This window comes from Stegodyphus dumicola, chromosome 10, assembly GCF_044657685.1.
Source record: "Stegodyphus dumicola isolate Sdum_Otavi_A_Nest chromosome 10, ASM4465768v1".
Lineage (NCBI taxonomy): Eukaryota > Metazoa > Arthropoda > Arachnida > Araneae > Eresidae > Stegodyphus > Stegodyphus dumicola.
Genome location: NC_140777.1, coordinates 11,205,965 through 11,233,398, shown reverse-complemented (window position 1 = coordinate 11,233,398; position 27,434 = coordinate 11,205,965). Strand labels below are relative to the sequence as shown.

Sequence of the window (27,434 nt, the reverse complement as noted above, 5' to 3'; positions counted from 1 at the left end):
GTATATATGACTGCTATAATATGGAGATGTGCACCTCGTATTTTGGTTGCAATCGGCTGCACCAAACGTATATAAATATTATTTATATATATTTCCACTTTGTTACCCGGCTCAGTGATCACAGTTTATTTACTCTTATATGTTTGTAAACTGTGCATTGTTTGCTTTAAAAAATGATAGAATTATGTTCTTATCTTTCGGTTAAGGTTTTTATGCCTGTAGTAAATCTGCAATCAATATTTGTACAATTATCAACAATTTAAAAGCTGCTTGAGTGCGGGTAAGCCTTAAGTTTTAGATAACATGGCGGACATATTTGTTCACATTTGAAACAGCAGAATAGTAGATTTGTTGCCAATCTAGAGAAACTTAGCTTCGTAACAACAAAGATAACGCCTTCATTTATTATTTAAATCATGCTGGAATTTTTTCGAGGAAATAAACGTTTAAGATTTACTTCGTAATTTTTAATACAGATATTTTAAGTTTTTATGTATTTTTTGCCTTGTCGCGAAGGGAAAACTGAATTAATTGAATGACAAATACTGAATCGTCTGTGAAAAACTGTTTCTTTTTTGTTTTCTTTGCTTAATTTCTTTTGTACATCGTTCTAGATATATTATAGTATTTGAATAGAACATGTGGCAACGATTAGATAATTCTTCAAATGATATAAATTTTGTGAATTCTGAGTTATAATATGAACGACTATGATGCTGATAAGTGAACCTAGAGCGCCAGAGTGTCGCTATGGTAGACAAATATAGTGAAATTTAAAGAGTGCATTTTTTCTATTGTGGTTTATGCGCTATCGAAAAAGTAGATTTAATTCAATCCAATAAGTTTAAATGAAATGCAAGAAAAAATGCGTATAATTTAATATTCCGTACAAGGAAGTCATGTGGTGTACACATAAGATTTTTTTTAATTTAAGAGTGCTGAAAAGACATCAGAAACAGTCGATATAATTTATAACAGCGCTTTCTTGTTTCTGTATTCCCTCCTGCGCCAATCACAATGATACAGATGTTTTGACATTTACGTTGGCTCCCATGTATTTTCGGACACTTTTGTTTTTCAATTTTATTTGCAAATATTCAGTTACTGAATATTAATAAACTGTTTTTCACTTTTTTAACGTATACACTTTCAACGATTCCACACAATTTTCATCGTTTTATAACATTAAAAATAGCTGAACGCTTTACATAAATGATTTTTTGGATATTTCGAATACATTTGCCATTTTTTAAAAAATGAATTACTGAATTTTTAACAGAATTGTCATTAATTTGTAGCGTCTTACCATGTTCACTTCAGATACTGAAATATTAATACATTTCGCTAAACAAGTAATAATTCTCAGATGCAGATGTATTTTCACTTCATGTTCTTGTGATGTATTTTCAGTTAAAACAAAAGCCTGCAACAAGAAACTTTCTCTACCAAAACATCTAGCAAAAACTTGGAGTGTCCGAATTATTCTAAAAATTACTTATTAATACTTTTTGAACATATTATTTTATTACAAATAATATTTTGATTATATCTATTTTACAACAAGCAAGGCTTAAAGATAAAAAATAACATACTATTAGAAAAAAATTAAGCTTGTGTTCCAATATTTAGTAAGAGATTTCTGCAAAAGAATTTTAAAAATGCCAGTATTCGAAAACAAAATCATATTGGTTTTCGGGCAAACGGGAGCATTATTTCAATATGATAAATCAATTACACAAAAACCAATTATAAAAATTTCAATATAGTATTAAAATGTAACATTACTTCAGTATAATAAATCTTTGCTTACCATGGATTTTTACGAATGTCATGCGTATTTTCGTTGTCTTCTTGTCGACGAAGGAGCTCATTTTTTATCATCGCCCATTCTATCCATGTGTTCTAATGACTTTTTTATAGTTTCAGAGTTAACTTTTATTGCAAATTGTTCTTCTGAATCCGCTTCTAGTGGATTTTGTTTGATATTTCGTAGAATAAATCTCTGATTCCTTCGTGTTAGCTTGGAATGTAGTCCTAGCGCCGCACTTCATTTTTAACCGAATTCCCATCGTTTTAGTACGACATAAATATTTTTTAAAACATAAATATTTTGAATCGTCGTAAATATGTTGAATAATTTTATCATATTTAAAATCATGAAGAACTAAATTTCGAACAGAACTTGCCATTGATTTACAGTGTCTTGCCATGTTAACTTCAGATTTAAAACTGTTAATATATTTTACTAAGTAATAATTTCCAAGGCAGACGATAATTCTTGTAATGTATTTTTACTTCAAACAGAAATATATAACATGAAATGTTGTTTTTCAAAACATCTCGAAAAAACATTCGAGTGTCCGAATTATTGTGTTAGCTACTGATTAACATTGATATGTTGGAATAAATTGTTTTATTGCAAAGAATACCTTGATGATATTTATTTTGTAATAAGCTGGGATTCCAAGAGAGAGAAATATAATATATTAGTAAAGCATTTGCAGTCTGTATTTGAATATTTAGTACAAAATCTATCCAGTGAAGAACATCTGTACAGTTCTATATTGTAAAATTAAAATTTCGCAGACGATAAAAAGTAAAGATGGCGAGTCACAAATAAAAGAAACAGAGTTAGACTTTGGCGAATGTCAAGTTTAGAAGAATGTTCTGAAGATTTCATATAAAAAATTGTACTGGTGTTTAATAGTTCTAAATTTGTGATTTCAAAAATCTAAATAATTTTTATAAATATTTATCAAGGATAAATTTTTAAAATAAGAATCTAGTTTTTACTTTATTTCAGTAAAATATGAGAAGGTGAATTTCATCCCAATATAAAAAAAAAAAAAAAAAAAAAAAAAAAAAAAGAAGAAGAAAGAAAAAGAAAAAGAATAAGAAATGTGAATATATCCTCTGCGAAAGGGGTTTTCAGCATTTGTTTCCGTTTAAGTTGTAGTATGAAACAGTTTTGACGCAAAGCGTGCTACCTTCTTCGACAGCAAGTAAAATAATAAAAAGAAAATTTAAGGTTGGTGTTATTTGCCAAATAAACCGGTCCAGCTTGCTATTTCCATGTGCTTTGTCATTTAATTCTTTTTTTTTTTTTTTTTTTTCTTTATTTGAGTTTTTAGCCATTAAGATCTTTTGTTGATAACGCTAAAATTGTTTTAAATCATAACTAAATAAAATTCAATTTATAATTTAATGTTGTAGTAGTTTCTAATATAAGTAATTTACGATGATAACTGCAGTATTAATTGTAAGTCATCATCGTTACTTTTTACATTAGACTCTCTCTTAGTTTCACTTTCAAATAAAATATTACAATATTACACAGCGAAAAAACAAACTTAAATAATTCTACATAATAACAAAAAACGCTATTGGAGGAGTTAAAGCAACAAGAATTGGTGATCAGAAACAAGAATTCATAAATTTGCAGGACTAGTTTCAAAGGTTTAAATATAGGACCGACTTCTTCAGTGCAGAAGTGCAAATGATGAGAAAGTGAAGCCAGTGATAAGATAAAATTAGCTGAAGCATGAAAGGAATAAAACCACGCTACTGGCTCCATCTATTGATGAAAAAACGAAAACAACTACGAAATAATCTACTTAAAAGCTGGCTGTAAAGCCGCATTGGATTGAGATGATTAAGTAGAATTAAAATATTTTTATGAATGCGAAACGCCTCTGGAAAAGATAATTAAAAGGAAGATGATTTTTGAATAATTTTGGCTTCAGAAAAATAGAAAATGTGATTTTCTGATCAATAGTGTTATGTAACAGAGAATATTCGTCTTTCTCAAAAGAAAGACCTAATACATTCCTCATATTCATTAATTCCTTTTCCGAATACTATATGCCTCATGTTCACTAGCACGAAACTTTAAGGCTGTCTTAGTTTGACTAATGTATATTAAATCACAATGACAGAGAATCCTGTATATATCCCAGCAGCTGATAGCCGAAATAAGGTCTTTAAATATTTCATTGTCAGAATTAAAAAACGACCCGGAAGTTGACTTTCTGTTAAATGCGTGCAATTTTATAACTAATCGATGAAAATAAAGGGATAACAATAGAATTGATGTGTTGTGGTGAGAATTTTTTAACCACTTCTTGTATAATGCTAGATGCCTCTGTCGACAGCAACTGCTAAATAATTTAGTTCTTGATCATAAACTGATTTTGAGGAGCACGCTTGAAGTCCACGACAAACGAGGAATAAAAATTAGTTAACTTCTGTTTAGTCGAATGACAGAGTTTGAAACATGGTAGAAGGCAAACAGATGAAGGTTTACGATAAATAGTGCTACTTAAACTGCATATGTGCATGTGACCAAGATGTCAAGGAACGGAAGAGACTTGAACGTCTTAGGTTCAAAAGTGAAATGAACAGCAGAATCAATGAAATGCATTATTGAAAGAACTTTATTTAAGTAACGCTTATTACCGTCAAACAAATGTCAGATTAGGTTAATTGATTAAGGCAAAGCAACTCGAGGGCTATCTGCATATGAAGCAGGACACCTTGGTGGAGAACTTTTTAAGGGAAACTGGCTCACAGCCACGATACACATCGGGAATACCACGAAAAGCTACCATGCAGTCAGCCCCTTCGCCGGAATTCAATCCCAGGTCAACCTACCAGTGTTCAGCGACGTTGGCGCTCGGCTGTTGGTGGGCGCGTCAAAGAGATGATTTAAAGAGATGATCAACATTAATGATTTAAATAGATCATTTTACAATGAAATGACTATATTGACGAAATGTAATTTAGAAAAGCCGATTTTATAGTTAACCCTTTTTTTTTTTTTTTTTTTTTTTTTTTTGTGTGTGTGTGTGTGTGTGGTTGTTGTTTTATTTGTTTCTTAAAAACATGTACTGTGCAGGTTGTTAATTCTTTGTTTCTCGCAAGTGTACTCTTACGTATTTGATGTGTATGTGCATGGATTTATTTTCACATCTTGACAAATATAAACATGTTTTTCGTACGAACATGAATACCGTATATATCTCAAAACATTCTTTGAAATACGTCATTCTCCAGGAGATCTTACTACATTTTCGTTTACTCTGCAAAATTCTAACTCGAATTTTGCTTTGTTCATGAGATCCCGGTTAGACAGCAAGTCCACAACAGTTCGAGCCAGAGATTCGGCTATAACAAGTGTAGGTTCCTGGGCACTCAGGGATCCCGCAACCTTTGCAAAGCCAGGGGTGTGGTTGACGTGCGGTGCTGCTCCAATCGAATATTCTGGTTGAATACTGGGAACAACATGGGAAACATTGCCCATATCTGTTGAAACCGCAGATTCTGTGAATCTGGGATCAAAATCTCGAAACAAGACGCCTGAAAAAAATATACATTCATGAAAATGGTTGAATCAATATCTGAAACTTTCAAAAAGTTTCTTTAGACACAAAATGCGATTACACTTTACGTCTGCATAAATGAACTGGAAATTTTTTACTTCTTTGTGCGAAATAAAGGAAGCATTATAATCTTAGAAAATTTCAGATATCGTGTTTCAAAGGAACTACCTATTTTGACCGTTCCAGAATCGATTTGAACGATATTTTTGCGTGCCGTCTGTACGTACGGTTTTTGTAAAATGGGGTTCACTGAAGGGAATTCTCTTGAGTGCTGGCTAAGATCCGTACCTAAACAGCATCAACATCGAGGGAACACAGTAGTCCGTTCAAGCTCGGCAGGGTCCGTGTTAGTGCTATCATGTATGTCTCGGAGCTGCGTGATCGCTACGTGGTAGATATAAGTGGTCATCTTCGGGATATAATCATATATAAGTGGAAATAATCACCTTCTTCTTCTTTTGGAGCAATTTCTACCATTTTTGACCATACACTATATAAAGCTCAGGGTCGACCGTGGGGTTGCGCCCGCTTGGGTCGTTATCTACGTATCTACGGTATGTCCGTAATTTATGTTAAACTCCTTCGAGCCTAGGTAATGATGCTTGTGCGTACCATGGGGGTAAGAATGAAAGGAGGTGCCAACCCAGTGCCACCTAGATTACATATCTAGGCCAACCCCGCACTACGTTAGTGAAAATATTGTTAATAAATCTGCTAGTGTAACTACATGCACGAGCTACGCTAACGTAACTAAGGGAGAAACTGTTTCTTGTAATGATAAACTGTCTGACTCTAAAAACAATGATAAAGTCAAAGACCAATCTACATTAGTAGGTCCACTTTTCTATCCTCGCCTCTGGGTGTTGGGCACGGTGTGATGTCGATTTATCACACCAATCGTGATCAGACTCTTTTTCATCGAGGAAATGCTCGGTTCTGCTTTTCAAACTGCCAGTGTGACTGGTTCTGATATGTTACAAAACGGCATTAACCCTAGTCTGGCTGATAAACACCTGTCGAAAGGTATGACTTTTATGCAGGATACCGCTCCGCTCCATATTGCTACACGTGTGAAAGATCTTTTGAACACATCGTTTGGTAAGGATCGCGTGCTGAGCCGCCACTTCATGCTTGGCCTCTCGGGTTTCCAGATCTCAATCCGTGTGATTATTGGTTGTGCGGTTACCTGAAATCGCAAGTCTACCGCGATTATCCGAACTCATTAGGGGGACTGAAAGACAACATGCGACAGCAGTTTCTCACCATAGCTGCAGATATGCTGCACAGTGCTGTTCACAACATTGCCCCTCGACTACAGGTATAGTTGATGAATGACAGCAAAATGTTGAGCATTTATAATAAAGAACATAGTCTTTGCTAAAAATCAATTGTTATGCTAATTATTGCTTTTGTTATCATATGAAGCGCCATCTGTTGCCCGTTTCAAGCTTTTTTTTTTTTTTTTTTTTTTTCAAACCGTATGACATTTCAAGCATGTGTGCCATTATATATATATCCCTAAATAAGGGGTATGCTGAAAAAGGAAAGATTGTCTGCTTCGGGGTTGTGGAAAACGCTGACAAGAGCACGTACGGGACGCGGACAAATTCTTAATAATTTAAAATAATCCATTATTAATTGTTTACATGAAAACTGGATATAAAAAGAATGAATAAAATACCTAAGGATTTTGCATGCATTCCAAATACTTCTGCCACTGTCTTGTTGTGAATCATACCCTTGCATTCATTTTTATCTTCTTCTTCATGGAAATTGCAAATAAAAGAGCATCCAGAAATAGACGCTGCAGCTTCTATGCACTTCTCTAGCATTTTTTTCAAGCTATATATTTCCTTCCTTGTTGGGGCTCGGTAACAAAATAACATTTCAGCTTCTTCAGCATTACATCTGCTTATTATACCTAAGACGTAAAACAAAATTATGTAAATTTTGATTAACAAACCTTTCAGTATAGATTACGATCATGTTTTGCCTGCATATATGTAAACTAAACGATTCTGCAAGTAATTTAAGTCATAATAATAAATGAAACAGAGGCAATAAGTAAAACAGTCTAAAAATTTCATTCTGAAATCTAGAAAACTTCTAACAGCTAAGTTTACACTTTAAGTAAAAGAAGTCACAAACGTTGTAAGGATTATACTTTCGGTTATATAATTTATGAAAAAATAACATAAGCCTAATAATTTTAGGCAGCTACTTGCATAAATCAACTAAATGTCCTACATATGTTAATCATTCAAAAGATCTCCCAGATCATGAGTTCCTTGTTTATTTAGCAACTTACTTACCGATATCAACTTCGTAAAAATGCAGTTATAACCCAAACAACGTTGTAACGGTCTTTTGAAATGCTCACTAACCGTTCTGTTTTTAATCCACTTGAAAGTACAGAATTTGGCTTTTTTTTTTTTTTTTTTTTTTTCGGGGATCGTGGGGTATTGTTGTTGTTGATTGGTTTAAAATGTTCAAATCCACTCACATTACCCAGAATTATTTATGAAACTCAATAACTTTCCATTTTATCTTCTTTCAGGAAGTAACTAAGATTCCATATTTGATTTATTTGATCATCAGACATAGGGATCGTGACTTCCAAAAGAAAGAAGAAATAGTGCTGACTCTTTTAAAGAATACCATCACATCACAATACCCGATGTTTTAAACGTAATTTAATACAAGTTGCCCAATAATTAAAGAGTCATTTCAATCTATATTTATTTAGGTAAAGACAAGAGTTTCACTTGCAAAAATGCAAACTTTTTAATCGAATCATGTTTTAGTATGAATTGAGACACAGCCTTAAATTGTTTCTTCGATCTTCAACGAGAATTTATTGCAGAAATGCATATTACCTTGTAGAGGTTACTTTAAATTTCTCACAGTTATTTTTAAGTTAAACATGCTTTATTCTCTTTTCCCATCTATTTTGCCCTACCAGAATGAGTTTTTAATATCGTGTTTTATGCAAACGAGTTAGAAGGAGTATTTGAGGAAGGTTCAACTTACTTCGAGAGAGAAAGCTTAGGAATCCTTAGTGGCACGTGTTTGCCGTCTGACTACTTAGTGCTACTATGCTCGGCCGTATTGTACGTGCCTGTTAATAATCGCCAGCTAGGTTAAATTAAGCGCCAACTACGTTAGGTATTTGTGTCCAGCTTCGGCTGAGTCTGTTTAGTTTAGTCTTAGATTAGTTTCTTATTCTTTTACGTTAAAAGCCCGAGTGGAGGCCTGTAATCCCGAGAAGGGGCCATCTGTTATTATTTCTTTGAATAAAAAAAAGGGTATTTTAACTCTTCTGAAGAGTTACGTACTCGTAGCTAAGTTCGAGCACGTACTGTCGTTACGCACTCGAACTTGGCGATAAGTTCGCTACTTAGTTCACTAGGTTCCTCTGCATTTTAACATAGACAAAGAATTGAGTAACATTACAACCTTATGAGTTGAAATATTCTGAACACCTCAGGATTGCAACTGCTGAATCAAGGAGCGCCTCAAGATTGCAACTGCTGAATAAAGGATTGGACGCCTCAAGATTGCTGAATCAAGACTGCTGAATCAAGGAACGCCTCAGGATTGCAACTGCTCAATCAAGGATTGGACGCCTCAAGATTACTGAATCAAGGAACTGAATCAAGACTGCTGAATCAAGGAATTGAATCAAGACTGCTGAATCAAGGAACTGAATCAAGACTGCTGAATCAAGAAACTGAATCAAGACTGCTGAATCAAGAAACTGAATCAAGACTGCTGAATCAAGGAATGCCTCAGGATCGTAACTGCTGAATCAAGGATTGGACGCCTCAAGATTGCTGAAACAAGGAACTGAATTAAGACTGCTGAATCAAGGATTAGACGCCTCAAGATTGCTGAAACAAGGAACTGAATTAAGACTGCTGAATCAATGAACGCCTCAGGATTTCAACTGCTGAAAGCTACGCCAAACATAGAAGATGAAAGGTGCATTTATATAAGAGAGCTACGTTATAGTCGCTTCAAATAAATGACTGGAATACCATTTAAAGTTTCCCGAAATCAATAAGCCATGCACTAACCTGATGGAAGAAAACTCCAAGTAGATAAGGGTCGCGCGCTTTCGGGCGTCCTATCGCTATCTGAGTGAAGGCGACTTCTCTGTGAAAGAGTTAAATAGACTAATAGACTGAATAACTTTTTCCAACCATAATTTTGATTAATGCACATTCATAATGTTGTTTTCTAAAAACTCTATTTCCTTTTAATTTAGTGTAAAGTCTATAATTATTTCATCCAAATAAATACAACTTGCCACTTCCCTTCGTTTAAACACAGAATAGAACAAAGCACCGCCGGAGTATATCCTTCCCCTGGCGTTAACAATACAAAGATGGTTGACACCCGACTAATGTAATCTATAAGTTACACTAGTACAAGTTACACTATAACATTAAAAGAACATTAGATGAACATAAGAAATGCAGATGGTATGCATATGCGTATACAAACATATAAATATTATATACAAAGTTAGATTATTTAGACGTGAATAAGTATTTACGATGTAATCTAGGCATATATAAAGAAAGTTCTTCTACAACTTTGAATAACAGTATGCGGTGCATATTATAAGAGCAAAAGATATGAGTTGACTTATGGTTATTGACGCATTAATATGCCTCCTAAGATAAAGCAAAGCTACAGTTCCATGGGTGGAATAGTGTATCAAAACACAGTAATTTAATAAATGGCTGTATTTTGTGAAATGACAAGAACTAGACTTCGTGCTTTTCGTCACATACTGCGCAGTTCGAAGTACTGGGTTTTGTAATATGCTGTTTCCTTGTATTGATACAAGAAAACACATAGTGATCGGTAGTGCCCTGTTATCCACATTAACACTAATCTGGTGTTTTCTTTCCGAATCGCTAGAGGTAGTTGAGAAAGGGCCCATGATCCGTTACGTGTGTAAAAGAGGATTGCTGCTAAACAGCTTAATTTTTACTTTTGGGCAGAAAATGTCTGTCCGCGTTTCCAAATTACCAGTGCTTCTGCCATTTAATCATAAAGTGCAGATTTTAATGTGCTTGAGGTATGACAGTAGAAGTGTTGCTTGTTCTGGAATAGCTATATCATTGGGAGAATACTTCGCAAGCTCATCAGCAAGTCCATTCCTCTGTATACTAGTCGGGAACCCAATACAGACGAGGTCTTTTTTTCGGTGATAATGCTAACAAGGCTTTTCTGACGCTATATACACGAGGGCATCTGCTACAAGTACCTGCAGTTGCATCTAGGCTTGAAGCCATGTAGCTGTTAATGTTTATTTGTCTTTGAAAATCTTTAGCATAGCTAACTGCTGCTTAAAGGGCTAAAAGCTCTGCTTAAAAGTCTGTGTTGCGATTGTCTAGTCTACGCTTCCAGTAAATTTAATAAGGATTGCAGTTGAAGTTGTGCAATATGCAATAATAATAAACTTTGGATTGAGTTAATGATCAGCTTTCGATGTTGATTGACTTCATAACCCTATATAGTAACACCATATAAGATGGCTCGTTGCACAACTGAATCAAGGTACAATCAATATTGTCAGGTACCAGTGTTTAAAAAGTTGCACTGGCACCACCCCCCCCCCTCATTTAAGAGATGTTCGTTACACTGAGTTTGCCAATAACTGGACTCGTTGCTTAAAGTGCGGTAGCAAATAGAGTGTACTGTCAAAAAGAGGGCTAAAGTGTTTTATTTGCTGCCCACATTTAAAACTCTCCGCGTTAAGCTGTTAAGCTTAACAGAAGGATTACGTTTGAAAGTGTCACTTGTAAGATCTTCTGTCCTTTGTGTGGAGATAACAAGTTTGTGAGTATTTGCCCAATCTACAAATTTATCGACACTTTCCTGTGCTTTTGTTTGCAGATTGCTGCCCCCCTCCCGAGACCACCAGATGGAAATCATCATCATAACTTATTGTGAAAGTGTGGTCACTGTCCTCATAAATAGGGAATAACGTGTTGACTTTTAAATAAAGTGCCAGTGAAGCACAGAGAAAGGCACCCAGACCTAGACCGCCAAAGCAGCTTAGACGGTTAATAACAAACGGTTAATAGCAGAAGCGATCCCAAGGGGTCAAAACCCCCGAGGACAACCTTTATGATTATTTAATAGTATGTAGCAATCACACAGCCTGAGACAGGCTTGACAGTACCATTACAATCCCTGTCGAGATTGGACGAACCACCGAATCGAACCAAACGGTGGATCTAGTCTTGTGAAGGCAACTAATCTCCCCCATACTGTCCACTCCTACCTTATAGACAAAACGAGTGACCAGCTCGGGGGGGGGGGAAGCGGTTGGGTCCGATTAGCTGAGTAAGCAGGACAGCCAACAAAAGCGTTGCCGCCCTTCTCCCATGTCGAGGCAGAACATACAGTGTGGGGCTTTTAAATGCAGTGGAATTTGGTTCACGAGCGAATTTTCCAAGCGAAAAATATCTTGGATGATGACTGATGTCTCGAAGTACGAACAAGTAAACCGGCAACAAATGGCACTTCAAAATACAGTTAATGCAGTAAAGAATATGCTTTCAGAAGAAGAAGACGAAAGAGAGGATTTTCCTATACACTGATTTGTATTTCTCAGCGTCACCTTCAGCTATGAGGAAGACTATACATAAGTGAATTGTAAACGAACCGTAAATAAGTCAGTAACACAAGTGACTACTATGAATGTAACAAGCAAATATCCAACAGGAATTCTGCAGATATGTGAACAGCACATATGACGTACATTAATACACCCAGTTGATACTGTTCAGTATAATGCAGAATATGAAATTATATGAATTTTGAAATAAATGATTACTTTGTAATGTTAAGGTTTTGCATTTATAGAAGCATTACTTTTTTGATAAAGAAAACGTGAAAAATGTGCATTGCCCTCACCTGGAATACGCGTCGAGCGTGCTACCGCTACGGCCACGAATACTTGTTGGAAGGAGGGAGAAGATACCTTACAGGCATTCAACGAAATGTGAAAAAAGACACATATTTAACACATGCTCTTTAAAATTATCTTATATTTCATAATGTCGTGATTTGTATTTTAGATCGTAATTTCAAAAAACCAGCTCTCAGGATGATAATAAGGAACTGTAATTTTAATATGCAATGAGTTCTTTTAATAAATTTTTTTCAGTTATTTTTAATAGCAAGGGTAAGGTTTTTTTTTTTTTTTTTTTTTTTTTTTTTTTTTTTTCCGAACTGTTTTCTTTAACTCAGATGTTTTAAACTGCAGAAAAATGTGTACAAAAATATCGACTTACTAAAAAGAGAAATAAAATCTATTCAGAAATTATTTACTAGACAGTTTCAAAAAAATCGAGAGGGAAAAAAAAATTACCATTGATTCTCCATTTTGAATTGAAGCGTCTTCTCATTATTGAGATGTTATTGTAACAACTCACAGCTGCATCTACAGCTGTGTGTCCATCCCAAGGATCAGTATATTCTTTTACACGGAATATCACGGTCAACTACAAAATTAATAAAATTATATACGTTACAGAGATTTCTAAAAAATAAACCTAATATATGTTTTCATGAAGACATAAACTTCTTTCCCAAGAAACTACATGATTTTCTTAACTCTGAAAGATCGCAAATATGTTATGTAATTTTTGGAAAAAAAAAAATATTGTAGAACATAATTTCCATGCACAAAGTTCATAAATGTAATTATTTTTCTTTATAATGTCTTGTATTCTTAGCGAACATAAACTAAGTAAACAATAACAGGCTGTGTAAGGAATTATTTTTAATTCTGAAGTACGACAAAGTCCACAGAAACAGTGTAATAAACCCTTTATTAACTCAATATTATTCATAGTTGGCACCGAGTTATGCTTGCAAAAGCCAACGCTTTTGGCTTAACTCAAAAAGTAACTTAGAATAGAATAAGTTAGCCTAACGGCTTTCACGTGCTACTTAATGCGCATTCAGGCTCTGACTCCTAAAATATCGGCGTAAACAAAGCTGAATGGCTAAAAGCACCCCAGGAATCTAATCCTTAGTAAATCAAAGATAATAACGTGGCTTTCAGGGGCAGAACACGCTCTAAATTCATCTTCCAATACCTTCCCTAACTTCTTTCTACCTTATTTGACCGGCGCGCTAACTCATTTACATTCTGGCAAGAAAGCGTGGGTTGAAAGCGAGAGTAACTGGACAGGTTGCTTCAAAATAAAAAGCAACTTAATCCCCGCAGCTGTAGAGAATAAGGCACATTCTTAGACAAAGTTTTACGTTTTTTTATGAGAACAGTCTCTTAATTTTGCCAATATTTCCTTGAGGTTCATATTAGATCTTCCATTATTCCAGCAAATAGAGGATCTCGTTTGATGGTCATGATAGATAATAGCAATTACGCACATTAGAGAGATTTCTAAAGTAACGAAGAGTCTTCAAATCAACTTCTAAACACTTTAAAGTATTTAGAAGTACGTAGTGAAGTAGTGAGGAATACGCAGTGAAGTAGAAGTAAACTGGTGTGCAAAACTTAAGCAACAATATAAAAATTTAGCAGATAGCCATGAAATTGCAGAAAAGGAGGTCTGGAGATCAGTACAATGAACACGTAAGTCAGTAGAAACGTCCTGCGTATGCAAATATCAGGAACGAAACGTCAGAGGCGTCGTGAGCGTAAACGAAACGCGGGATGTCGGCGCTCGCAGCTCAACAGTAGAATAAAAGGAAGGACGGAGACGCAATTCAACATATTCGCTGCAAGTGCCAGTGAGTCAGTTCGTGAAATATGGCTAGAAGAAATCACCTGGACTACTCACACGTGGAAGAATGCTCGGAAAGCTGGAGGAGGGGCGTACTGTCACCAGTGTAGCTGCGGAGTTCGGAATCAACAAAAGTGTCGTTTCGCGCGTTTGGAAAGCGTTCTAAACCACAGGTACAGCTGTTAGAAAGGTTGATGGTGGCCGCCCGAGTACGACAACTGCAGGGGATGACCGATATATCGTCCTGCAGGCGAAAAGAGGCCGACAGCAGTCAGCAACTCTGTACAGCAACGGGGCGACAAGTGTCGCGGTTTACTGTGGCCAGACGCCTTCACAAAGAGGACCTAATCGCTCGCCGTCCTGAACGCTGCCTCCCGTTGAAAGTTGGCCACTGACGCCACCGTTTACAGTGGCGCAGAGAGCACAAAAACTGGACAACTGATCAATGGAGTCGTGTCCTGTTTACGGATGAGAGTCAGTTCAGTACCAGAAGCGATTCTCAACTCGTTTTGATTTGGAGAGAGTTCGGGACCCGGTTTTATCCCAGTAACATCAAGGAAAGACACCGTAACGGTGGTCCTGGAGCTCTTGTCTGGGGAGGCATTATGCTGAACGGGAGAACTGAGCTCCACGTTTTCGACAGAGGGTCTGTAACCGGGGATCGCTATTGTGAGGAGGTACTCCTTCCCCATGTGCGTCTGTTCCGAGGTGCCATTGGCCCAGATTTAATTTTTATGGATGACAATGCACGGCCACATCGGACTCTTGCTGTTGAGGAGCTACTGGAAAGTGAAGATATCACTCGAATGGATTGGCCAGAATACTCCCCAAATTTATACTCCCCAAATTTATACTCCCCAAGAGTACTCCCCAAATATATTAAAAAATAATCATTTTATACTTACATACATACAACAAGAAAATTCCGTGCATTTTTAACTGACGCAACTCTAATGGAATAGCACCAACTATTGGAACGTAAAGGTTAGACAAAGCGTGATTTCGCTAGTGAAGCTCACGTTTGCTATTTCCTCCAGCTGTTAATCCTCTGACTGCTCAATCTGTAGACCGAAATCGCTTGAAAAATTGTGCAATTTTTTTTTCCTATTTTAAATCTATATATATTGGAGAATTGGAAAATGCATTTTTCCTTTCTAGAAAATATATTTTATATAGATTTTTATCACGAGAAATTACGTTGCCAGAACACCAATTTCAGATGTTATCACCAAAAAAGAATTTTTTAAAAATAAATTTCAATCGAACTACAGTTAATTTCTACTTATTGCATAATATAAAAAAGTGAAATATATAAAATTTAAGAAAATACAAAGTGCTGAGGAAAAAATACTTTAGAAATGTAGTTTAGTATGATAGAGTTTTAAACAGGGTTCAAGGTTGTAGAGACATTAGGTATTTTTTGGAAGCAGCCAAGACGAAAAATTAACAACGCCTTCGCCGGGAATCGAATACCGGCCTAGTGTGCAGAACCACTACACCACGAAGGACGCTTGGAAAGTGGGAGAAATACCTTATATACTCCCCTTTTTAAAGGGCGACTAGGGTTTTAGGGGACCTAGTCGCCAAACCCTGGGTGTGGAGAATCATCATCCACAACCCTTTTTAGTTCGAGCGCCACTTGTAGAGTCATTACGATTTTTTGGAAGGCAGAAAGATGAAACATTAGCAACCGCCTTCGCCGGGAATTGAACCACGGACCTCTGGAATACCGGCCCAGCGTGCTACCGTTACACCACGAAGGCACGCTAGGGAAGTGGGAGAAATACCTTATAAGGCAAAGTGCAATTTCACAGTCTTTGCACCAGATTCAATAAACCTAATTAATAATCAATCTAATTATTAATCTAATCTATAAATCTAATTAATAATTCAATAATTTAATTAAATAATCAAGATAATCGCTGAATGTTTTCTAGCAGCCATTTCTGTAAGAAAAATGTGTAGTTTGAGGTAATATCACGTGTCTTCAAATGCCACAATTTAGTGGATAACTAACGATATCTTTTTACCAAATTGTAAACTAAACGTCTAATACTGTATATAATTTATTTCAGGTGTTAAATGTTGAAAAAACGGTATGGACTCCTCAATAACGGAAGAAAAACACATGCCCGCGGAAATCGCGGAATGAGCAGATTTTGCTACATTTGAGTTGACCGTGGAAATTGCGCGATGAGCAGCCGAGGGTTAATCTGAGTGGCGACTGCGCGGTTAGTATAGTTAGTTAGTCTAATTGGTCTATCGCCGGCGTAGGCTTCTGAGTCAGCCTGTTAGGTTAAATTGAATTGTGTAGACTAGCAGTGCAGAGGCTGTTCGCACATTTTTTAGATGATTTTGGTAACGGTAATAAAAACTCGTTTGCTGCAAAAGAAGTAATTGCAATTGTACTATGCTTTTAAAAGTCAAAATTGTCATCTGTGGCTTGAAAGTTTTGTTTTGATTCAAAATGGCGAATTTAACAAAGCAGTGGTTCGAAGCCTACATTTACGCTCTTTCCGAAGAGAAATATGCATACTCCGTTATCCAAAAACGATGTGAGAGTCATGGTTTTGTGATATCTAAAGCGTCGATAGGTAATATCATTAACAAGAAAGGAAAAAAACGTCCGATTGGAGCCTCAAGTGGGACAAAAATTCCAAACAAGTATCCCAGGAAAAAACGGACATCTTCGACTATTGCAAAGGTACGTTGTTTAATGTTAAAAGAAAATCCCCTAGACAAAGGACAGATGCAAAATCATTAAAATGCTCTGTGTCCACTGTAAACAAAATGATAAACGTTGATTTAAATCTTAAGAAAGCGAAAAAACGCAATGTGCATCGTCTTCTTTAAAGCATATCGCTCAACGCAGGAAACGCTGCAGAATTCTATATGAGAAACACTTATCCAAAGAAAAATGGAAAACAATTGTCACAACAGATGAAGCATGGGTGTATTTAAATGATTGTCACAAAAGAAAAAAAAGAAGCCATTTATTATCATAAAAGGAGAGGAAAAAAATTTAAGTACATGGTTCAAAGAATCGAAAGAAAGTGTTTCTAAAGAATTCATGATTGTTGCTGGTTTTTCTTATAATGGCAAGTTAAAAATAAAAAGAGTGCAAAAAAATGTCAAGATTAACTTCAAATACTATCAGGAACATATTTTATCGCCAATGTTTCTGAATGAAATACCATCGCTTTACCCACAGTGCCACAGTACCATCTGTGACACTCCATCAGGACAAAGCTAGCAGTCACACATCAAAATCCACTGTAACTTTCCTAAAAGAAATGGAACAAAAAACTGGTATCAACCCTTCACTGATATCCCTACTAAATCTCCCGATGCGTCACCTATGGATTTTTGTGCTTTCGGACTTTTAAAAACTGCATTATCCAAACGTTGTCCCAAAACCCTAACAGGACTCTGGAAAGCTTTTCGGGAGGAATGGGATAGAATATCTCTTCTGCCACTTCAAAGGACATTATTATCCTGGAAATTGCGGTGTCGAAAGATAGTTCAGAATAAGGGATGTGAAACAGAACATTTAAAACACAAGAATTTTATGTAATTTAGTTTTGTGAATACAATATACATCGTCTAAAAAATGTGTGAACAGCCTCTGCACAATCTTTCTCTGCTGTGTTCATCTTCACGTCTGTGAGCGAATTTGCAAGGTACCAACCTTAAGGAAATCCTAGTTACCAATTTTTTCCTTGCGAAACATACTAGATCTCACAAACTTTTCAATATTCAATATCGAATATGTCAGCATAGAATTCATCCATTTTATTATTCCTTGCAAATCAGAAATACGAATATAGCTTACTTTTGCAAGATCAAGAATAAGTGGATATAGTCTATTAGTGACTTGAGGATGAGCCATGACAGCAACATCCACATCCTTGAATGCACCTTTCTCAATCAGTCGTATCTTACCACTTCCATCTTCTTCTGCTGGAGTACCTAACACTATGATCTAAAAGGAAAATTTCAGGATGTAAGAAAGAAATGCATTATATTTCTTTTAAAATATCTCAGTTTCGAAAAATATAAATTTTTCAATATGCACATACTTTTTTTAATGTAAATCTTAGAAATTAATGTGGTTTGCATTAACCAAAAAAAAAAAAAAATTCCCCTTCTTTCAATGGTATTTTTGCGTACGTACGAGTTCGTAACATAATGAATGAACACAGAACTGATAATAGCGTGATAAAATTTGTTTTCACAAAAGAAACAAGTCACAGTTCTGAAACATTCCACAAATATACTCGTACAGCTCTTCACAGTATCATCGAGTACAATCAGTAGTTACATTTCGAACTATTAAGAACGTTAAACACAACGCAATACAAGCGCATCTAAACAGCGAAGCTGACGCAGAGATATTTCAATACTCCGAACTCATGCTGAACTAAACCACTACTCAGAATTTAACGTAGAGGAAATGATAGTCTCTAAACGTAGAGGAAATGATTTCATTAGAAGCTATATCCAATCGCGAGGATGTATTTTTCCCTATGCTTGTGGCACGGTACGAAATGCTTATATGCCTCCGGAACTCGAACCTGCATCTCTCGAATATGCGCCTGGTGTGCAACCGTTACACCACGAAAGCATGCTGGAAGAGGTGAGAAAATACACTTCCCCTTTTAAAGGACAGCTGGAGGTTTTAGAAACCCAGTCTCTAAATCCTAGTAGCGACGAAATATCGTCCACCACATTTAAGTTCGGGCGCATTTTTAGAGTTAATATTTCACACATTTCCTAGGTATTTTATATAATGTCAAAAAACACACTGTCAAAGTTTATAAAATACTTTTCTGACAACGTTTCTAATAGCACTGGACGAAGCATAGATACTTCTAACGCTTATCTCAGAAGGAAAATTGTCTATTTGCCTCCTAACTTCGTCTATTGTTCAGTCTTTGTACGGAAATGAAGAAATACTTCAGCTACTTTGAATACATTCAGCAAAGACTTTCCCCCATACTGTGTTTTATGAAAATGGAAGAGCAAGGGGTCGTGTTTGAGAAGGAATCATGGCATGTTGACATGCAAGGATCATTCTACAATGTGTGTGTGTGTGTGATTATGGCAAAGCCTCGAGGACTATCTGCCTAAGGGGAGGGATGCCTTCGCGGAGGACTTTCTAAGGGAAACTGGTTCGTATACACGTTACACATGGGAAAACCACGAAAACGCCCATGCAGCCAGCTCTTTCGCGGGATTCGAACTTCGGACGAACTACCAGTGTTCAGCGACTTTGCCGCTCGGCCACTGGTGGGCCATTCTACAATGAGCTGCACAGAGTGCGCGTGAATGGTGCAAAGAAACAGTGTCTTCCTTGTATAGTCATTAGGTATTTTAGAAGCAGGAGATGTGAAAAATGTGTGTGCTACCGTTACACTACAAAGGCACGCAAGAAGGAGGGAGAAAATGCCTTATATACTGCCCCCCTTCTAAACGGCGATAGGGGATTAGGGGACCCAATCGCTAAATCCCGGTGGTGAAGAATCATCATCCACCACACTTTAGTTAGGGCACCACTGTAGAGACATTATGGTTTTTTATGCTGGAGAAGTGAAAAATGAGCAATGCCCTCTCCAGGACTCGAACCTGGACCTCTCGAATACGCGTCGAGTGTGCTAACCGTTACACTACGAAGGTATGCTGGAAGGAGGGAGAACGTACCTTATATCCTAACCAAAGTTAATTACAAGAGATCGTGATGAAAAGGGCAAAATGGCTACTAAGAAAAAACAACGGATCTGTTAGCTGTTAAAACGCTATGATGTGATGTTCATGTAAACAGATTTATCCAGTTCAAGAAATCCTTAATGCTACCCAATTCTCGATCAAATTATTTGTCATTCTATGTGATGCCAAGTATTATATACAATGCCTAGGGAAAGTATATATGCTATTAAAATAATTCGGATATTTCATACTTTGCCCAGAAAAGCTAAGCATTTTATCTATTGCCTAGACATTCTATTATATACATTATATACCTATTTTCATAAACTGTCAGTTGAAAAGCATGTGCATTAACTACCAGTTTATATCCAGGTGAGATCTGACAAAAGTAGAAATGAAAGTAAAATTTAAAAAAAAAAATGTAAAAATGAAGTTAAAATATGAAATCGATAACAAAAGAAATTCCAAATGCTCATATTCGCAGTAGTTCGCCCATATTAGTCATTCAAAATTTGATGGCTCTAGCTACCGTTGTTTTATCACAATGCGAAAAACATATATACATTTATGCAGATTCTTCATTATTTAATTTCTTCAAATATATTGCAGGAATCTAACATTTGGTGGCAACTTTTTCAACACAAAATGCCAAAACGAAAACAATAGTCCCTCAGGGACAAAAGCCCTTTGGACTAATAATAATGTAGGAATTGACCAGAAATTAAATAATCGGCTTAACAATAAATCGGAGAAATATATAGTTTGATTATAGTTATTAGGAATGCTTTCTTAGAGTTGGCAACAAGAATTAAAATTCAAAGTTGGATGTAAGACGTCAGCAGTTTTCTATTAGTATTTTGTGCTTCGTATGTGTATTTGCTGTGTGTTCAGTTCCATTAAAATGTCTTCGTAATCAAGAAGCCCGTTAGATTTAACTTATGCCGCCCACAAGGACTCCACAAATTGGTGCTACTTTGGTAGACGGTTGCACGGATTTTTGGCGATTTAAATTGTCGCAATTGTTGGCGCGGTTTTTACAGCCGTCAGCCATCTTGAAAAATGCTGTTTTTAGTTATTTCACGCATAATAAAGTATTCGAAACTTTAAAAGGATAAATATCGTTAAAAATAATGGATTAATTTTTTGTTGAAAACGTTTTTTTTTTTTTTTTTTTTTTTTTTTTTTTTGTGTGTGTGTGTGTGTGTGTGTGTGTTTTGTTAGATGGCTGGCAAATGTAAATAAATACATTTACTAAGAGTATAAAATGCTAAAGTAAGGTTAAATTATTACTTTCATATAACAGAATAAAAACACCGCTATAAAAACATTGCGCCAACATTTAATTGGAATAAAATATTACTTAAATTGAATATTGAATTAAAAACATCATACCAACGTTTAAAAGAATTAAAATTAAATAAATTTAAAATAAGTTTTATAGAATATAATTATTTAACATTAAAACAAATGTGGCAATAAATATCTCAGGAATTTTTGAAAACAGTGTATTAATTTTTTAATAAAAATTGAAGTATACAATAATAAAGTAAAAGAAAAATATGTACTTACATTTTTTTAAAGTATTTTACCTTACGTATATTGATAAGTACCAGAAAAAAAAACGATCTTCATCTATTATCCACATCTCTCGCACTTCATTGAAGAAGCAATTAGCGAGTTTTCCTCCAAAAATTTTTAATAAATTTCCTCTGACCCTTGTAACAATAAATAAATCTTTGATTAGGTAATCCAGGTTGGCCAAAATAAGGTCTCAAACGGCAATTTTTTATGCCGATAACAATAATTCTTGGTAATTACTAGTAACTACATTCATCTTCAAAACGAACACATCCATTCGCTTTGAAATCTGAGGAATTCGAAGAGATGAATAATAAAATTTTAAAATGGCGCGGTAATGCACAAATATTCAGTAACCAATCAGGGATCTGATTACATCACGCATAGAATTAAAATTATTTAAATAATCATTCATAATAAAATCATACTTAAAAATGCAAAATTAAATTGTATTTTAATATTTAACAGCCATAAATAATGTTTAAAACATTAGATTAAATTTATAGATATTAAAACCAATTACTTTTAAAATAATGTGACGTCATTCATTACATCATTCACAACATAAAATTCCATAAAATATCATAAACAATAAAATTTTTATTTAAAATAAAAATGCAAAATTAAATTCATTTTTATTATTTAGAAGTCATAAATAATATTTAAAACACGGAATTTATACATAATAAAACGCATTTTTTTTAAATAAAATGACAACAAAGTATGGGTTACCATAAATAACTTATCTAGCAATGAGGTTACCATAAGTCGTATCGCTCGCCAAAAAAAATCGCCAAAATCCGTGCAACCGTCTAGCAAAGTAGCACCCACAAATTATCAGAAGTGGGATATACAAGTCTACAATAATATAACTGGGTTAATTAAGATGAAATCCTACAAACTCAGGCACTGACAAATACGTTAATGTATTGCAACAGTGTAAGCATTTAGTATTCAATACAGTATAATTTCTTGTATATTTCAAATGTTCTTAACCTCGGTATTATATACATTGGTATAAATTTAATTTGACTTGCCTTTCCACATACTGATGAATCTCTTTCCATAGAAAATTTGACAGCAATCCCAACTGCCACACCAATCTCAGCTATAAGGTTATGGCCACATGCATGTCCGATGCCCGGAAGGGCATCATATTCGCATACAACAGCAACAGTAGACCCATCTAAAAATAAATAAAAAGGATTCAAGTGCTGTAACTACCAAAATAGTTTTCAACAGTATTATAAATGGCATGACCACAAAAGTATTGTTACGAAATGTAAAAGCGAGGTGAGATGGCTTCCCCGCAAAGCAGTTTTAGGGTTGCCATATAGTGGCAAGAGAAGGCAGGGTAGTAACATTTGGCGAAAAATCGCCCCTTTGGCAACATTTGGCGACAAAATTGGCGATATACCATGGATGGTTGGAGAACCTTCTGGAACAAATTCTTACCGGTTTAGTCCAGAATGTTCCCAAACACAAGCCGAAAGCTATATAAACCCTGCTGGTCCGCAGTCAAGAAGAGTGTGCTTCATCGAGAGGAAGTGTGTCTCTCATCGAGCATGAGTGTGTCTCGTCTAGCGAGTCAATCCCTGCGGAGTCGATCGAGTTGACAGCCGGGCCGCGAGTGCCGAGTGGGTCGTCAAGTCCACGGAAGGAGTCTGTTAGTGTATCGCGGTTAGTGCATCATCGAGAGAGCGTGTTGAGCTCCGGGAAAGACTGAACCGAAGAGTCAGGAACTGTGTTCGTGTGTCATCGGGTGCATCGCAAGTTGTAGCGTGGAGAGTCTCGAGAGTACGTGGAGTTCCGAGAACAACCAAGCAGAGTCGTGAGCTGTACTCCGGAAAGCAGAGTCGGCTGCTTTGCAGGAAGCTGTCTCCACCGTGATAGCCTCATAACCTGAAGGCTGCGTCGCTGATCGTGTCAGCATGTTTATAGTAGATCTTCGACGACTGTAAAACGTGTTTTGGAGCTGTCCTGACAATACTGGCAAATAAAGTGTGTTTCGATACTTCATAAAGTGTCGTCGTTATTCACTCCAAATCTACGAACCCCGTACGAACGTGAAGGAAGAAAATAACGTAACAACTGGTGTCAGAAGAATCAGAAGCAGAAAAGAAAAGCGTAACAGTATCTATATCTCACACTGCCTTGGTTTCCAGAACAGGGACACTCTTAAGCTGAAGGGATGTAATATTATACACATCATTCTAACATAATATTGATACCATTTCTAATAGCAGCTGTATTGTTGCAATGAATGTTTGTGTATAAGGTCAAATCTGTATTTTGACGCAATCTGCTGCGAAACAACAACCAATTTCTTATAACGATGCTAGATATTCTGTACTCATCAGAAGATTTAATGGTAACGCTTTACGATGGCTAATTGTTCAGTGTATCTCAACCAAATTACTCGGAAAGCATTTACTGTGTTCTAGAAAACAGAATACAGTAGCAGTTTGCAAACACAACGAAAAACTAATTCTGTCACCTCTGTCTTAGATATTAAATGTGTTACTCTGTTTCTTAATGTTATTACACAGCTATTTCGAAAACCGTTATGAATTAACCTCTGTTATGAATCTTGTACAATATTTGTCGAATGTTGCGTACTATTTCACATTCCATTATAAAGCTATGAACATGATAATGTTGATAACAGGTAGGGTAATCAGGGCTTAATTTCTAAAATTAGAAGTGCTAGAGTCCTATAGAAGACCGTCAGCAAAGAGGAACAAAAGTAAATAAATAAATAAAATAACTATTAAAATCATTAATGATTTAAAAATTAAATAGTTAATTATTATCAAATTAACTAATAATTATTTAATTAATATTAGTAATTAATAATTTCAATTATTATTTAATTAAATGAAAATGAATGGTACTTTTCCGTTTTGCCGGCGCAGGCGACAAAGTCGCCAATAATGGTACAACTGATGCCAAACAGAATATCCTCGGTGGTAACCTTTTACGCCTTATTTTCAAAGCAAGTCGCAGCTATTTCTTATCAGATTGATTGTTTCTTTCAATGCTGGCATACAATTACATAGAATTTTTACCAGATAGTTCAGTTTATGTCCTAACGCCATTCGATTAGGATGCAATCACACCGCTCACCCGAAGGCGAAAACATAGAAAAGGCAAAGCCAAAGGTTAAATTCAACAAATCTAATGAGAATGCACTAGCGAAGTAAAGCACTGCGGTTTTACATAATTTCTGAGTAAGCTATTCGTACGAATTGAAATAATTCTTGCATTTAAACTTGTATTCCAAATTAAGATTTAACTAGAAATTAATGTACGACTAGATAATTACTGAGAGAATTAGATTTTTGTGCGTAGTTTACGTGAGATGATATCACTTGGGGTCACGTAATATGAACCGGCGAATCAGGATGTTGTACGATGAAAGCATAGTAAATTCTTAAATTAATGTCCTTTTACCAATTTATTGTCTTTATTTATTAGCTTTTTTACAAAATTTTATACTATATTAAAATATTTATACCTTCAAAATAAAAAATTCTTAAAACTAACATTTGTCAACACTTTTTATATGTATACTCTGTGTTAGTCTACTTGGAGAGATTTGCGAACGGAAAAGTACCAATTATTATTTATTAAAATAAATAAAAAAATTAAGGATTAAAATAATTAAATAATTAAAATTAAATAAAATGTAAAGAGATAAACTAAAATTTGATAAGCGATTTGTAATATAATATTATTGCAAAAAATAAAATTTTCAAGATCAAATTTCAACTGAACTTGTTGTTCAGTAATGTAAAAGAAGTGTCTGAGCCTTCTTACTTAGGCCTACGGTACGCTGCGACTAGAATTGTGATTTATCCCAAAAACTAAGAAATATCGGAGCAGTTAAGAACTGAGGGTAATACGAAATTTGCTTACCTCGACCACTGTCAAATTCTGCTCGAAATGCTGTTGGTAGAAAATAATTCTTCTTAACAACAAATCCATATTCTTGCAAAGTTTGTGTTAGTAGATCATGAGCAAAAGTTTCCTCAAAACTCAATTCTGGATTCTGCCATATTTCTTTACTCAATTTCCATAGGACATAAGCATTTTCTGCTATTATCTTTCCTACCAAATATGCCATTCTTGGTCCTGGAATTCGGGTTTAAAACTTTTCCTCCACTAAGACGTATGTTTTCAAAATGCGGAGTAAGGTTTAAAAATAAGGTCATGAGCTCAATTATCTCTTAGATAAACTGTTCTACTTTTAGAATAGTAGTACAAAGAAAAGAGATTTCATTGACACGCAAATTTCAATGTGATTTATCTATTTCTTGTCAACATTCTAGCATTATGTCATGAATTCTTTTTTTCAATTCGTTGATAAACGACACGATTTGTACTACTTTTAAATAGATTACGCTTTTATTCTGTTGTTGTTACTTGTGCTGTCTTGTCTGACAGTAACATCAGCCCAAGCTCACGAAATTCCTCGTGACAAGGAGCGCAGGATTACGCCTGCCGTTGGCAACAGTCTTGAGCACCTTACAGGTGACAGTGCGATTTAGCTCAGTTCCGTCCCCAAATTTGATGGGGGCAATTTCCAGGCATCGGACTTGCATGTGGCCATAATTCCCAATTTTGATGGGGACGGAGCTGAACCCACAACCCCATGAGAGGACTTTCGGCTCGCCGGATATTTAGAGTGCCGCCATGACACTATACATTTACAAACATCCATTTCTTTGCCGGGATTCGAACCCGGGCCTGTCGGCATGGCAGTCAGCGACACTAGCCACTATACAGGTTGGGCGGCACACTTTTATTCTTTCTAAGCTTAACGTAAATTAATAGCAACTCTAGTCCAAAATATATAAATCAATGCACATAAAGGCTTATTTAAAACATGAAGGAATTTTAAAAAACATAATATTCAGAAATGTTATTATTTTAATATATAATATTAAAAATATTTAATTTTTAAAAATTTTTAAGCATGTATGAATATGCGCCTTACTTTAAATATATTTAGATATTTGTCTTTTTTATCCTAAGATAATACACAATATCTTTTATTTAGTATGATAATGAGCAACCGAATGGGAGTAACAAGAGTAAATTTGCAGCATTATTACTGCGAAGATCTAACAGATGCCCACCAGCTATCGAGAGAGAGAGTCGCTGAATACTAGTAGTTCGACCTGAATTCGGTTCTAGGCGAACGGGCTGGTTACTTATAAGTTTTCGTGGTTATCTCCGAGTGTAACGTGGGTACAAGTTAGTTTTCCTTAGAAAGTCTTCAAAGGAAACATTCCTCCCCTTACGCCTTATTATTTTTCTGCTCTTAAAATAGGGATTTCTTTTACTCAGTACAAAGAAAAGAGATTTTATTCATACGCAAATTTCAGAATGATGAATTATGTAAGCAATTCTTTTATTAATTCGTTGATAGTGCTCGTGTGATTTCCCATAATCGAATAAATCAAACCAAAAGTTAAACAGAATCTTCTGGAACTGCATTCCAGGACCAACACTGAATAGAACAAACAAACCTTTTTACCAGTATAGGTTCGACAAGATAGCTCACAAATCGGTTTCGACTCTATGCAGGTGTCCGTACGATGCAGTATCCTTAAAAACCAATAACCTAAATAAATTCCTTCTCTTGATTATTAGTTGTTGTTGATTATAATCCTTGGATACATTATGCGATGTCCATTGCATGCCTTTTTTGCGCCTACGCAGTTTGGATTGTAGGCCTGTAACAATTCTGAAGAAGAGAAATGTGCATCCTCTTATTCATTCTTAAATCATTACGCGAACGGACGGATGAGTGGATGGATGGATGGATATGAATGGATGGATGTGAATGGATGGATATGAATGGATGGATATGAATGGATGGATGGATGGATGGATGTGAATCGATGGAATGGATATGAATGGATGGATGGATGGATATGAATGGATGGATATGAATGGATGGATGGAATAGATATGAATGGATGGATAT

The 27,434-nt window shown here is 35.5% G+C and overlaps 1 protein-coding gene across 1 annotated transcript; it reads right to left on the bottom strand.

Moving 5' to 3' along the window:
- Positions 1–1,508: 1,508 nt before the first annotated feature.
- On the bottom strand, positions 1,509–25,618 carry LOC118191305 (xaa-Arg dipeptidase-like). Its single transcript, XM_035362109.2, has 6 exons — positions 25,358–25,618; positions 22,477–22,625; positions 17,988–18,137; positions 12,772–12,904; positions 7,060–7,299; positions 1,509–5,355 (listed from the first exon to the last, which is right to left on the bottom strand). The coding sequence occupies exons 1-6, from the start codon at positions 25,563–25,565 to the stop codon at positions 5,042–5,044; spliced, it is 1,194 nt and encodes a 397-aa protein (XP_035218000.1). The 5' UTR covers positions 25,566–25,618; the 3' UTR covers positions 1,509–5,041.
- Between the last annotated feature and the right edge of the window lie 1,816 nt (positions 25,619–27,434).